The 13,678-nt window shown below is 32.7% G+C and overlaps 1 protein-coding gene across 1 annotated transcript in view; it reads right to left on the bottom strand.

The window, feature by feature from the left end:
* Nucleotides 1-11,429: 11,429 nt before the first annotated feature.
* The window catches only part of LOC119834786 (guanine nucleotide-binding protein subunit alpha homolog), a 20,793-nt gene continuing 18,544 nt past the window's right edge, over nt 11,430-13,678 (bottom strand). Inside the window, exon 3 of the mRNA XM_038359282.1 lies at nt 11,430-13,312. Within this exon, the coding sequence (XP_038215210.1) occupies nt 12,955-13,312 (358 nt within the window). The 3' untranslated portion in view covers nt 11,430-12,954. The remainder of the gene's footprint in view (nt 13,313-13,678) is intronic.

Below are 13,678 nucleotides of genomic sequence, written 5' to 3'. Positions count from 1 at the left end.
ATCTGTCAACAGGCTAGCTGACTGATCGAAGGCTCTAGAGCTTTACTATAATCTTGTGTACATTGACCGCTGTTTATTCAGTCACTTAACTTACTTAAATGAAAATAAAACAATGTTTCATGTAATTAATCAATATGGACTTTACTCAACGGAACCTACATTCAATCACTCGTATAATTTTTTATTTTCGAATGTGGTAACACTGTGATTAGGAAAGTATTTCCCACTTAATGCGGCTCGACGGAACACGTTACTGGGGGATGGCAATGCGAGTCGACATAAGCCATCTGCCAGGCCTTTTCATCTGTGGTCCTGGTTTTCAAAAATAAAAAAAAGCACAAAAAATCGGTTATGTTAGATAATTAAAACTAAAACAGCCTAATTAGATCTAATCTAATAGGGAAAATTTGCAGTTAAATACTCTCTTCATGATCGTTTATTTTAACTAATAAAAATGCGGAGAAACTTTTCTAGTTAAGAGATAAAAAAAACGTATGTCACTCATATATGTATTTGTACAAAAAGTGTTTAAAATATAAGTACTTTATTGAATTCATACAATACAAAATGCAGAGTAAAAGGGAATATGCCCTTGAGAATAGAACCAGAGCAACATATTTCTGGCGCAAAATTTCTCCCCGGAGCCATTAGAATCCGGAAAACCTACGACAAAATGGCCCTGGCTGTAAGTTGCTTCCATAAAATCCCAGTAAAGTTATACTTAATCCATCTCTTCATAGATAAAAAGAAAGTATATATCATCTCACATATTTTTCTATTTATTTGTTTATTCATAATAATAATTTAAATTGACGTAATCACAATGTGTTTCGCGATGTAACGCCAACGCCGTTGACATGAAGTACAAAGATTTGATTGTATTGAAACAATTATAAACATAATATAACAGTATTACCAACGCAAATTACACAGTTTAAATTTATAGATTTACTATAAATATTAACAAAATAGTTCTGAACATTGAAGAACATCTATTTCTATTACCGCTAAATTAATTATATTTCTATTATTCAAATAACAATCGTGGGTACGTGTAAAACCAAGCAAGTCTCAACAGTTGATTTTATGCAGTATCTCCTTATCGCTTCCTCATAGCAGACTGCATTTAAAAGGTTCAATAAGCTCAGAAATATACTTATTTAAACATGCATAGCTATATAAACAGCTCAACGAATTCCAGAATTGCATTTCAGCCCGATTCGGTTCACGATCAATCGCGTAGAAATTGAGTTAAAAACTTCCGATGTTTTAATTGCTCGTTATATTGAACAGTGGGTTATTTGTCGTCGATAATGTCCCGGTTTTCGTTCCAATCAAGAGATTGGACATTTACCCATTCAAAGGCTATTAAAATTTGTGGTTAACGCTTTAGAATATTGTAATGAATTCATTGTTTTATAAGCGTTGGCACTTGGCACACGCTGCTTAATTTGTTTGTATATTTAATTTAAATGTATGTTCAGTTTATATAACTATAATGTTGAAATATGAAGTAAAAAAAGCAGAATGGCGTTGGGGAAGCGTGCTAGACCCATAACCTGCTGGGTGGAGGGCGAAAAAAAAGATTGATGTGAACTCAGGTGATTTATTCAGCAACTAGCGATTACAGCTTACGATATGCAAATAGAAGAATAGGCAAATCTTACATCTGAGATGTCAAGCTCGATGAATCTTACCTTTAACAGATTACATAATACTGTGTTTCGTTTACACAATGTAACATATCTATTATTCTTTTATTTTGTTTTGTGCAACCACCAGGTATATTCTGTAAATTAAGCTATAAATTATTCTGTATTTTGTGTAGTCTAAACCTATTTACAAATTAAAGCATACAATTTTTTTCAGCACAGTCCATACGATATTTAGAGAAAATGTCTATTTCCTAAATATCATTCTAAATTTATAATTCATCATATCAAATTTATGTAATTACGATTTCTATGCTGCGTAGCATCCCATTGTCTAAAAACAATGTAACAGATGTTCGACTATCATTGGCCCTCATTATATTGTTTTGTCCAAGAATCCTTCCTTATTAATCTGTATAGTGACACTGTGGCGCTGAATAGCTCCATTAGACCCTGCTCCAAATGGTATTGGAGAAACAAGTGTAAATGATACAGACCTACAAGGGTAAATATTTATTTCGAACTTGGTGTTATTGATGGCAAAATAAAGTGATGGATCTACTTTTCACTCTTGTGCTTGGGGACTAATGCTTTTATGGCTTTTTAAAACATTTTTGGAGAGAGAAGCCTCGACATGTCGTACCTTTCAAGCCTTTTTAAATTTAGCCCGTGACTTGAGTGATTTGGCGTGTAAAAACATGGTACTATTAAATTATACATTTTATTTATCACCATAGAGAATAAATATTGTTAACATTAAAGATTACCAATTAATCATTACTATTAAAAAAATTTCACTTCGATTTTTATGTCAAAGAATAAAGAGACTCTTGCCTGCCGGCTCCAGTCTCTCACCTAGATTATGACTAGTGATTTGAACTGTTTCTAATAATATGAATAACTCGTTACTCAAAGTCATAGTTACGTAATAATCACCCAAAAACCACTCAAAATTAGTACTGGCAGATTTTAATAAAGCTGATATCCAAGATTTCATCCAATACTTGTCAAATGTAACACGTTTTTAGCGAAATAAATTTCAGAGCATTTCAACACCGACGTTTAATTTGAGGTTACGCTGGCCGTGATTTGTTTCAGCAATCAAATTGTCAAATATTTCAGTTTAATTTCGATCATAAAAGAAATTGCCTCGCTGGATAAATCTCTTATAATTCAAAATAATGAATGACTTAACGTGGAAACCAACACAATTTCTCCGAATGGAAATTAATTATCTGTTACCGCGATAAGCTTGGGAAAGGAAAATATAAATGTAGAATTACGGATCAGCTAAAATTGCAATTTGTTTGAAGTATAATAATTGCAATTCTAAAAATAAAAATGGATTAGGTTACGTTAAATTATATGTATGAAGGAAATATTAACCTTCATACATAGTGGTGAGAACCTTGGACTTCAAAATCGGTAAGTCGGGGTTCTAGACCAGGCGAGCGAGCAGAACATAAATTGATTTTTCAATTTATCTGCACATGTGGATAACATCAACCCTGCTGAAAGCGGTGAAGGAAAACATCGAGAGATAACCGGCATGTCCAAGAATCAAAGGTTCGACGACACATGACATCTGCAGTGGGAACATACATGGGCTGATGATGATGAAAACGGGTAGTTAAAAATTCTTACAACAATTCATTGCAATTTTTGCACTGTTACTTATATGGCTAATATAGTTAGAAGTAGTCGCATTTGAATAGTAAATGATCTTAAAAAATCTCAAATCTATAGGTACGAGTAGCAAAGAATGCTAATACGAGTACATTAGCATATCTTGTGTATCATTGTTGACTACTTATCAATTTCCCTGTGTTTTGCTTTTCTTCTAAATTTTAATTGTTAAATATGCCGAAAGGTGTTAATGATATTATAAGCTGTTAATAATATGACGGATTTTTGATGAAAGGCTAACTGTTATCCAAGTAGTTACACTGAAGCGGCGGGGACGAGACGTTTCATTTCAGAGAGAAGTTGTTAGTATTGTGCATTATGCTCACACGACTATTATAATATCGATTGTTGCAGTTTTGTCACTTGCAAATTGATAATATGTTAAATAATGATGTTAAAATGGATAAAATAAATATTTTTTTACAATTAAATAATTGCATGCGAATCCCAATGACGTCACCAATTCATCACAATTACGTACATAAAATCTACTAAACGAATAGAAAGGAGTTGTTTCGAAAAAAAGACAAATAACAACAGGCTTACCATTCTTAAGGTAACAATAAAACACAAAGCAACAATCCCGCAGTTTATTAAACAGTTGAAATAATATAATATTGTGGCCGCCGAGTCTCCGCCGAGCACGTAGCGCTGTTTGTTTCCAGAGATTTGCGTAACATACAAATGAACGGATATTTATCTGTGCGTGAACTGAAATCCCAAAAGAAATATGAACTCCACCCCATTGTCCCCGTATATGATATTATAATGCCGCGATTGTTTGCATTTAACCCGGGATATGCGAATTTTATCGCAGCAATGTCGAGATAAAATTGTACACTCGACGGTGAATACACAATGTAAATTCTTAAATGAGGAAATTTTATTGAGCTATTAATTTTACTTAAAATTGTGTATTTATGTTAATGATTGTATATTGACCATTGTTGCATTAATGAATTTAATTTATCGTCAATTAATTTTGCTGTAGAATGAGGGGATCAAAACTGGCTGTGATAATATAATGTTCATGATTTATGCAAGGCAGCTCAGTGCTGCAATATTTTCCAATTTAACAATTACCTATGACTTTAATTACTAAAAAATGATAAATGCGTCTCGCAATTATTTTTTGTTATTTCTCTTTGATGTTTAGTTTAATTACCCATTATTTGACACCTCTCTATTAATAACATCCATTTTTGTATAAATCCTAATTTAGCGGAATTGTTTCAATTAGCGATACTGAAAAATATTAATAAGTAATAAAAATAAACGCACATAAATATATGTAAAACATCCTCAGGGCAAAAAACTGTGGTAACCTACTGCAAAAAACAAAAACAAACTTATCATCCAACGAAAATCTTATCGAAAGACATAAGTAAGAAATTTTACACTTTGGTTTCCGTAGTATATATAGAAGTATAGTCCCATGTCTCTAGTGGGGTATGGGGCAGATATGTAACGTCTATTAAACTGATCGATTTTCTTAATGGACAAGTAGGTAATCGGCCTTCTGTGTGTTACAAGACCGAGCCCTCAGTTCTACGCTCACACGTTAACCACTGTACCAAGGAGGCCGTCAACAAAAGTAAAACTTTGTTAAATTTCGCTGCACATACCAAGGCCTACCTACAGTTTCATTTCGCAGAATTTAATATAAGATACCTTATAAGGTTCACATCAAGTTAATAGAAAGCAATTCAGGTAATGGTTAAGACGAACCCGCGATTGCAAACGATTGCGAGCCTGGAACGGAACGTTGTCCTAAATTGGCTACTATTGAAGCTTAATTCTTTCTTTTAGTTAGATTCAGCGTAAAGGAATCATGCAGCGCGGACTCTGTAAGTAGCTATTCGCTGCTTTCGATTCCTGGTTGTATGGAATGTGGATAAAATTTTGTTGTATCGAGGATAATTTTTATTGTAACTTGCGTTATTAATTGTTTCTATATTTATATTATAGATACTAGTTTGGTTTAGATATGTGTAGCAAATGCTTTAAACGAATAATCGGAGGCCCATATCCTTTTCCTTCCCCTTCCCAGTCCTTTCCTTTATTCCTCTCGCAAATCCTTTCTTAATCCCTTCCCAATTTAAAGTCGGCAATCCATTTGTAGAGGCGTAAGGTCTGTAATCGACTTTACGTCTCTACAAATGTTCATGGGCGGTGGTAGCGCTTACCATCAGGCGTCCCACCAGCTCCATTGCCGACTGTCACATAAAAAAAAAAAAAATAGAAAACAAATATTAGGATAAATCCCACTATGGTGCTTGTAATGTCTCGGATAATATTGTCCTTTTGCCTAATAAACTTCTATGGAGATTCCCTCATATGTCATAGTGGGGGTTCATATCTTTATTCCCATTGTCAATCGACACCTAATCCTTTATCAATGAAAAGCGGGGAACGCATTTGCAGAGGTCCTGCAAATGTTCATGAATAGTGATGATCGCTTCCCTCACGCAAACCACCAGCTGAGCTCAGCTCAGTAAATAAAAATCTCATAATTATTTTATCTTTGCTTTAGTTTTAAATAATCATAATATTTATTTAAATTTTTGTTCTGCCGCATTATTTGATCAGATTTTAGCGCGTTTACTCAATCTTATTCGTTATTTGTCTCGCTATTCGCACAAATGTGTAAGTGAGGCATTACATGCTTGATGGTGCGGTAGCTGTGATGGCCAATAATCGCGATTAAAATCCGCTAAAAAGTCATTAATTTACAAATGATTTATACTCACATATTTTTTTGTTTTTTTTTATGTCACAGTCGGCAATGGAGCTGGTGGGTCGCCTGATGGTAAGCGCTACCACCGCCCATGAACATTTATAGAGGCATAAAGTCAATTGGAAACCTTACGCCTCTACAAATGGATTGCCGACTTTTGGGAAGGGATTAAGGAAGGATTGGCGAGAGGAATAAAGGAAAGGACTGGGAAGGGTACGGAAAAGGATATGGGCCTCCGGCTCCCCCACTCACTGAACGAAACACAGCAGAATGCTATTTCACGCCGGTCTTCTGTGGGGGTGTGGTACTTCCCCGGTGCGAGCTGGCCCAATTCGTGCCGAAGCGTGCTCGACTACCACATATAATTTAAACACAAACTGTACGGTATTAGATTAAGCATTAAAGTACTCAAATAATTTTTTACGGAAAATTTAACAAATATACAGCTTTCTTCTTCTCACCTATTACTTATATTTGCAATATATAAAAAATTTTCATTTTTTTTTTCTCGGCTTACACATAATATTTATAACTTAATATCAAATGGAATTTTATAAGGCAGGATTAAAGACATTGTGAAATTAAATAATCCAGACAAAATTTTAGTTAGTTAGCTAAACTGATAATCTGAACTAAACGGATCTAAAACGTGGAAATTAAATTACAAAGCTACGTTACAGGAAGGGTTCTAAAGATTTTCCTTATAAAAAGTGCCCCACATTTTTCTCGTTAGACCTAAGCTAGAAATGAGAGGATTACAAATGAGGCCAATTAATTTTGTACAGCATTCAAGTCGAGCATTGTTAACTACTGGAGACAAGGTAGTTAACTTGAAATATTATTGTAGCTGCTACAACACATTTTCTATGAAATTAAGCTTCAGATTTAGTTATAAGAGCTTGTTCATTAATTATTGCAGTGAATGAAAAAATGGCTAAGTCAGAGTCGGACTCGCGACACATGCTGCTGTGTATCATATGGTGAGTGTTACAGAGGCCCCTTTTCATTTCCCTCGCCCTTCCCAGTCAAATCCTTATTTTTATTCGTCAGTCCTTTCCTCATCCTTCACCATTATTGGTGACCAGAATCGGTGATTGCTTACCAACCGGCGAACCACCCGCTCAGCTGCCGGCTGAAAAAAAACTAATTTTACCGTAGTTCCCTAATTAAATGAACTAGAAATGTAGGAATCATTGAAGTCTATATTTCCGCTAGTAGCATTCCCGAGATATCAGTAAAAGAATAATTTTAAAGAATAAATAAATATTATTATAAAAAACAGTACATAACACAATTATTATTATATACCTATATATCTGTTTTATCGAAAAGTTATATTTACCAGCTTTCATTTGATATCTATATTGCTAAGGTAAAAAAAACAACCCAAACCGTCCTCCCTTTTTATTTAGGCTGTAGGGCGTGACAAATAAACGAACATACCTACGTAAACAGAAATATCAACACACAAACATGCGCTAAAATTTTACTACTTCTTTTTCCTACTTCCGTCGGATTTGGGAAATAATCTACTAACTAAAAAGAATGTATTGTAATAATACTTTAAGTAGTTGGCGATCCACAGTTCAACAGTAAATTAAACTACGTATTCATAGCGACGTTTCTAGCCTACATACCAAAAGTCAATTACATACGTCGAACAATTTAGTCAGAAAACATTATTTTTGATTTCATGTTTCTGTACTAACCATCCTATAGATAGTACTAAGTCATGACTCTTACTGACGCTGCTATGTACCTAGAATCCTACTAATATTATAAACGTGAAATACTACTAATATTATATGTAGGGATGGATGGATGTTACTCTTTCAAACGAAAACAGCGTATCGTATCTCTATGAAATTTGGTACAGAGATAGGTATAATCTGGAGTAGTACATAGGCTACTTTTTACCCGGGTACCACGTGAGAGACGCCGCGGTTACAGTAGTAGTAGATAGTATTATATGTATCATCTGGCTGCACTACGTGGCTGTCTTACCTGTGTGCATTAATTATACAAGGTGTATTATTTTGTGTACATTTTTGTACTAGCTAAATATTTTCTTTTTTTTTAACAAGAATTCTCGTAAATGTTATTAGTTATCAAGTTAGTTGTGTTATTAAATTTTATGTTATTAAGTAGTTTGTTAGTTCGTATTTTTTTAGTATTAGTTTGTACATAATTAGATTAAGTCAATATCGTATTGGGTTCTTCCTGTAATGATATTTGATGTTTTAATAAATAAATAAATAAATAAAAATTTTATATGAAAATGTTTCGGGATACAACTTTTTATAGTTCCAAAATACTATATTGAACTAGTATTGGAAGTGATTTAATTTTTTGTGCTATTGTCATCCCCACTCAGCAGAAATTGCATCAAATAAAACGACAAAATTATCATGCATGGTATTTATTACACTGTACAATAAATATTGGGCTGTATACAAAATATATAGAGGAATTCCAAAAGATATTGTCAACACTAGCATACATTAACATGTGTGTATACCACAAACGTACTTAAAATTCGTAACATATAACTATATTATAGCATAACATCAGCCTCGGGAACTTGCGATACGCGCATTTTACTTTACTCTGGAAATTCTGCAAATAAACTCTTCTATTCTATTTTTCTTGAATACTCACAAATTTCAATGTTTTTTAAGTTTTCAATATTTTCATATGGTGTTAAAATTAAACATTTAAAATGAATGCCGTGCGCTTTATCGCAAATTATATTTTTTTAGCCGAAAATAGAATTGCAAATTTAAATAGCATTTATTTCTGTAACTGTAACAATATGTAAGCTAACAAAAATATCACATTCCCATGTTTTTTTTTTTTGCTCCTGTCCCTTTCTAACCCCTTGAAACGTCTCTAGATTGAGCGAGACAACTTGATAGCATCTACTTCTTATCGGAGCAGAGACTGGAAGGTAGTCTTTCTCGCTCTAGCAAATGTAGATAACGTTTGGTGGAGCGAGAAGGCTTACCTAGACGTAAAATGAATAAGAACTGAATAGTCACTAATACAGTAATGAGCGGCATTCAGACAAAAATAAAATACGCGTACCGATCCATAATTTCAATCACCAAATCAGGAAGCCGAATGCCACCAATGTTATATTAACAGGAAATACAACACACCCTGGTATTTAATTACTATTTGGAGCCATAAAAGATTGGGCAGCTAAGAGCCTGTATCTGTAATGAAGAAGTTCAAAACACGCTAACATAATATCTCTCTTACATGAAAGAAATATTAAAAATTAAAATTGTATGTTAAAAACATGTCTACTATTATGAAAATTAATATGGTCTTTTAATGGCATAGCTACTCTAGATGGAAACACAGTGGAAAACGTATATTTCTATAGATAATTGAAAAATAAATCAATTTCATTTACCGTTCAAAAATAGATAAAATAATATTTATTGTAGTTTATAAGGCAAAGGTTTAAGAATATCATAATCAAATTAAATGTCATTAGAACACTTTTAAACGATTTAAAAGTCCTCACATTTCTTAATCATATACAGAACAAAACAAACTATGGAAAGGGAGTAAAAAATAAAATAAAATTATATAATCATCAACATTTATAACATTTTTGTTGTAAATACATATAAAACTACAATAAATATCGTAAACATTATCACATGCCCCTATCTAAATTGTTGTTTAAGCAGGTTTTTGATAAACTTATTTTTCTGCCGCATCTTTTAATAGGCTTTTCTTTACAACTGTATTATGTCCAGATCCTATACTTTGAGACGGTTGATTTTTCTTAGGGAACAAATCTTTAAGCTTTTATCTCTCAGAACGAAACAAAACATTTTACCTACCGTAGGTAAAAAGTATCATCAAAATATAAGAACCAGACAACAGCAACGTAATTCAAAATAAAAGCAACTGAGAAATATATGACATAAATGTTTAATTCATCAAAGAGAAATTTAGATATTTTTGCTTAAATACAAATAAATTTAAAATTCCAACTATCGAAAATGAAAAATGGTGAAATATATGTAGATATTTGCGCGTAAGAATAGATTATTAACACGAATTTAAATACAACATATACAATTATTAAGAATTAACATGAATTTATGAAGAAAAATTAACTTCGATTAGCTTCAATTATTCAAGTAACAACAGCATGAAACATCCATTAATTCAGAGTTAAGTTTCAAAGATCCTGAACAAGACATAAAAATAAATTTCTTAAATGAGAAAGATAATAAAGATTCATAAAAGCACTATTTCCAAGAATAGTAAAGGCGCATCATATGAAAAAGACCATATATTACCAGAGTGCAATCTGATTCCAATATAAACAACATTTGTTTAGCTACTTTTAAATCGATCCTTTATTGACACGGATTATAGCGACACGTGCACCGCGAAACCAGCGCGTATCATTCTTCAGTTGCTTTTACCTCACACAAATTGAAATATCCCTTTTAGTGGTCACACTGTTATCCAGTATGCCATTATTAATGGCACTTTAAATGCAAGATATCACTTTTCATCAGACATACCCTCACCGGATTGGGCCGCAAAACAATATCGAATACAATCTACAATAAGAATTTTTAAAAACTAAATCAGAGGTATTTACATAATAGCCTCGAATAAACCATCTATATAAACATTTACAGAATAAATAGAATGCACTATCTATAACCTCAAAATAATATTGTACCCATCTTAACACGAAATAAATATACTAAAGCTTATTAAAATTAACAACTAAATGAGTATAATTATTATGATCGAAAGTGTACTTAATTATAATCAGATCATATCATTTAGATCAGAAAGTGAAATTAAACAATTTTTGTGCCCTTTATTATATTGGATTATCAAAATGTACAAAATTTTATAAAAAGCGTTGAGATTAGACGACATAGTCCTCTGCATAACTGTGCGAAGGGACGGATTATTTTATAAAGAGAAAACTTGGTGCTGATAAAATAACACATCCAACTGAACATACTTGAAATTCACCAAACCAAAAATCCACCGAAACCCGAACACAACTGTAATCAATAGTCTCCCAATATCAAAAATCCATTATAAAATCATACATGTTACAGACATATCTGAAATTTGCTGTATCCCTTGTCCATAATAAAAACCGAATGAATCATATGTAATAATTTAATTTAATTTAAATCGTTATAAATAACAATACAACATGAATCAGCTATACCTACACATCACAGTGCGATTCGTGAATATTTAACTTAATTTTCATCGTGACGTAATCAACAAACACGACAACAGTTGACAATCGAGAGATATTTACTACCAATATTATGATAGGAGGGATTTTTTTCTATAAAGTATCGATTAATTGATTTTTGCAGATTAAAAATGCCGAATTTCATTAGAAAATCAATTTCAGTAAATAATAAACCTCGTGGCTTGCCTTATTACAGAATCAATTTTGACATATATGACGTAAGATGTAATCAACTAAAGATTTAATAATCGTCGCATATGATAATGATTATTGTTGAATTTCATAAAAATCAATAATCGTGTCGTAATCGAGATCACAATTTTAAATGTTCATTGCAATACCACACGGCCAAAATACTAGAAAACCAGATCTTTAAGTAATACGCAGCAAATAAGGTATACAAATACATCGTACGGGATTGGAAAACTAACGAGGCGTCTATAAAAACTCGTTCGTTGCTGTTTACAGCCTAAAAAATTACCAAAAATTCCATCACAGTGTCATTAAACTTTATTTACATTGTTCTTCCCCTATCGGGATATCGAATAAGTCTTTCCTTTAGTATTTATTTGCGCTGCATTTGAGCAACATGCGTTCTCTAATAAACTACGCTTAAAGCTCGCCTATTAAGAGCCCAATGACGTCACAGCGGATTACATCGGCAAGAATTTGGGTCACAATAGAAATGCTCTAGCAAATAGCAATGCATTACTATATATCGCTTAAATATCATGTAACTAATTTAAATTAAGAACTCGAATTTGTGCTCTTGTTTTCTTTTATTTTTAATTTTTTTTTTTTCAAAGACACATCAGTAGCCAAAGCTAAGCTCAATCCATTCGAATTTTGAATTACTGTATGAATAGAACTTGTAAATTTAAATTTATTACTCGTAAGTTAAAAGGGAAAATAATTAATATTTATTATTTGCAATACTAATGAAACACATAGCTATTATATAGAATGATTATACTGCTTACGCCATTTTGTTTTGCGTCGTCAATGAGCACTTTTTTCCTTAAAATTTCACACATCCGATCTTGGCACAGTTAGATATGACTCTCGGCAGTTCAGAGGTTTTTGCTACTCTTTCAGGTTTAGACTACATCTACTCCTGATATAAGCTTCTTCTGTAAAAATTGAGTTTTTCTTGCTCTAAGCTAACATTGAAGACATAGCTCTATCTCTTTTCTTCTCCCATATACACGAAAGAGATAAATCTATATCCTCACTCTATTTATCATACATTTTCACGTGTATACACGTTCACTAAGCGCATATATAAATTTATCCAAAAGTGATCATAATAATGTAATTTATCAAGTGCACGATCTATATTTTTGGTCATAAATATACTGATATACAAATTTTATCATTACGATATGATATACTATACACACACCAGAACATTACTTCGGTAAACCGTCCATATTTTACAAACACTACAAAAGTAGGCCGTCGTGTGTAACGCCGTAACAATCACATATCCCTTGTCTTTTAAATCATCCTATTATGCAGATTATAAATACAACAGATTATAAAAGGAATTTTCGCGCCATCAGTCATTCGCCATTCTCGAGCTATCACATTTAGAGTAATTTGAATTCGGAACTGTTACGTCACTGTAACATAAGCGATTCCAAATTTCGATTGAGAATCGTGTCTTTGACGGAGTTGAAGACCACCTCTATGTTGTGCGTGTCTATGGCCGTTGTGAAGTGATGGTAGAGCGTTGTCTTTGGTTCCCTGCGAACGTTCGCGAACATGTTGAGTATGTACATTTGCACGTCGCGGAGGTTGTGCGGATCGCCCGTGAAGTGCGGGAAGTACCAGCGTATGTCCGTCTCCTTGCTGGCGACCTTCCTCGCGAGCAGGTCGGATTTGTTCAGGAATAGAATTATCGATATCCCTTTGAAGTTCACATTGTTCACGATCGTGTCGAATATGTTGAGCGCTTCTTCCAGACGATTCGTTTTCCTGAAAGGACATTATATTATATTAATTAATACACTAGATTTCGATTTATAAATTATACAACATTTATTTATACTTAAAGGATATTGGTGAGTGTGTGAATAAATTAAATTGTATGTATACATCATCGTATGATATTCGACCACTGTTATATCACCACCACATATACATATATCAAAGTTTAGATTATTTATTTTCTAATCAAGATGTAGAAACATTGAATCAATTCAATTGTTATTTAAGTATTCACATAAGTGATTCAACTAAATTCATCAAAATCCCACATTCATTTTTTTTTTAATTTTTAGTTTTATAGCATTGAAATGCTTTATAAATTAGAAATTTTGAAAGAATAGAAAAAATTTGATC

Source organism: Zerene cesonia, chromosome 20 (genome assembly GCF_012273895.1).
Source record: "Zerene cesonia ecotype Mississippi chromosome 20, Zerene_cesonia_1.1, whole genome shotgun sequence".
Taxonomy (NCBI): domain Eukaryota; kingdom Metazoa; phylum Arthropoda; class Insecta; order Lepidoptera; family Pieridae; genus Zerene; species Zerene cesonia.
This window is presented reverse-complemented; position numbering and strand designations above follow the sequence as displayed.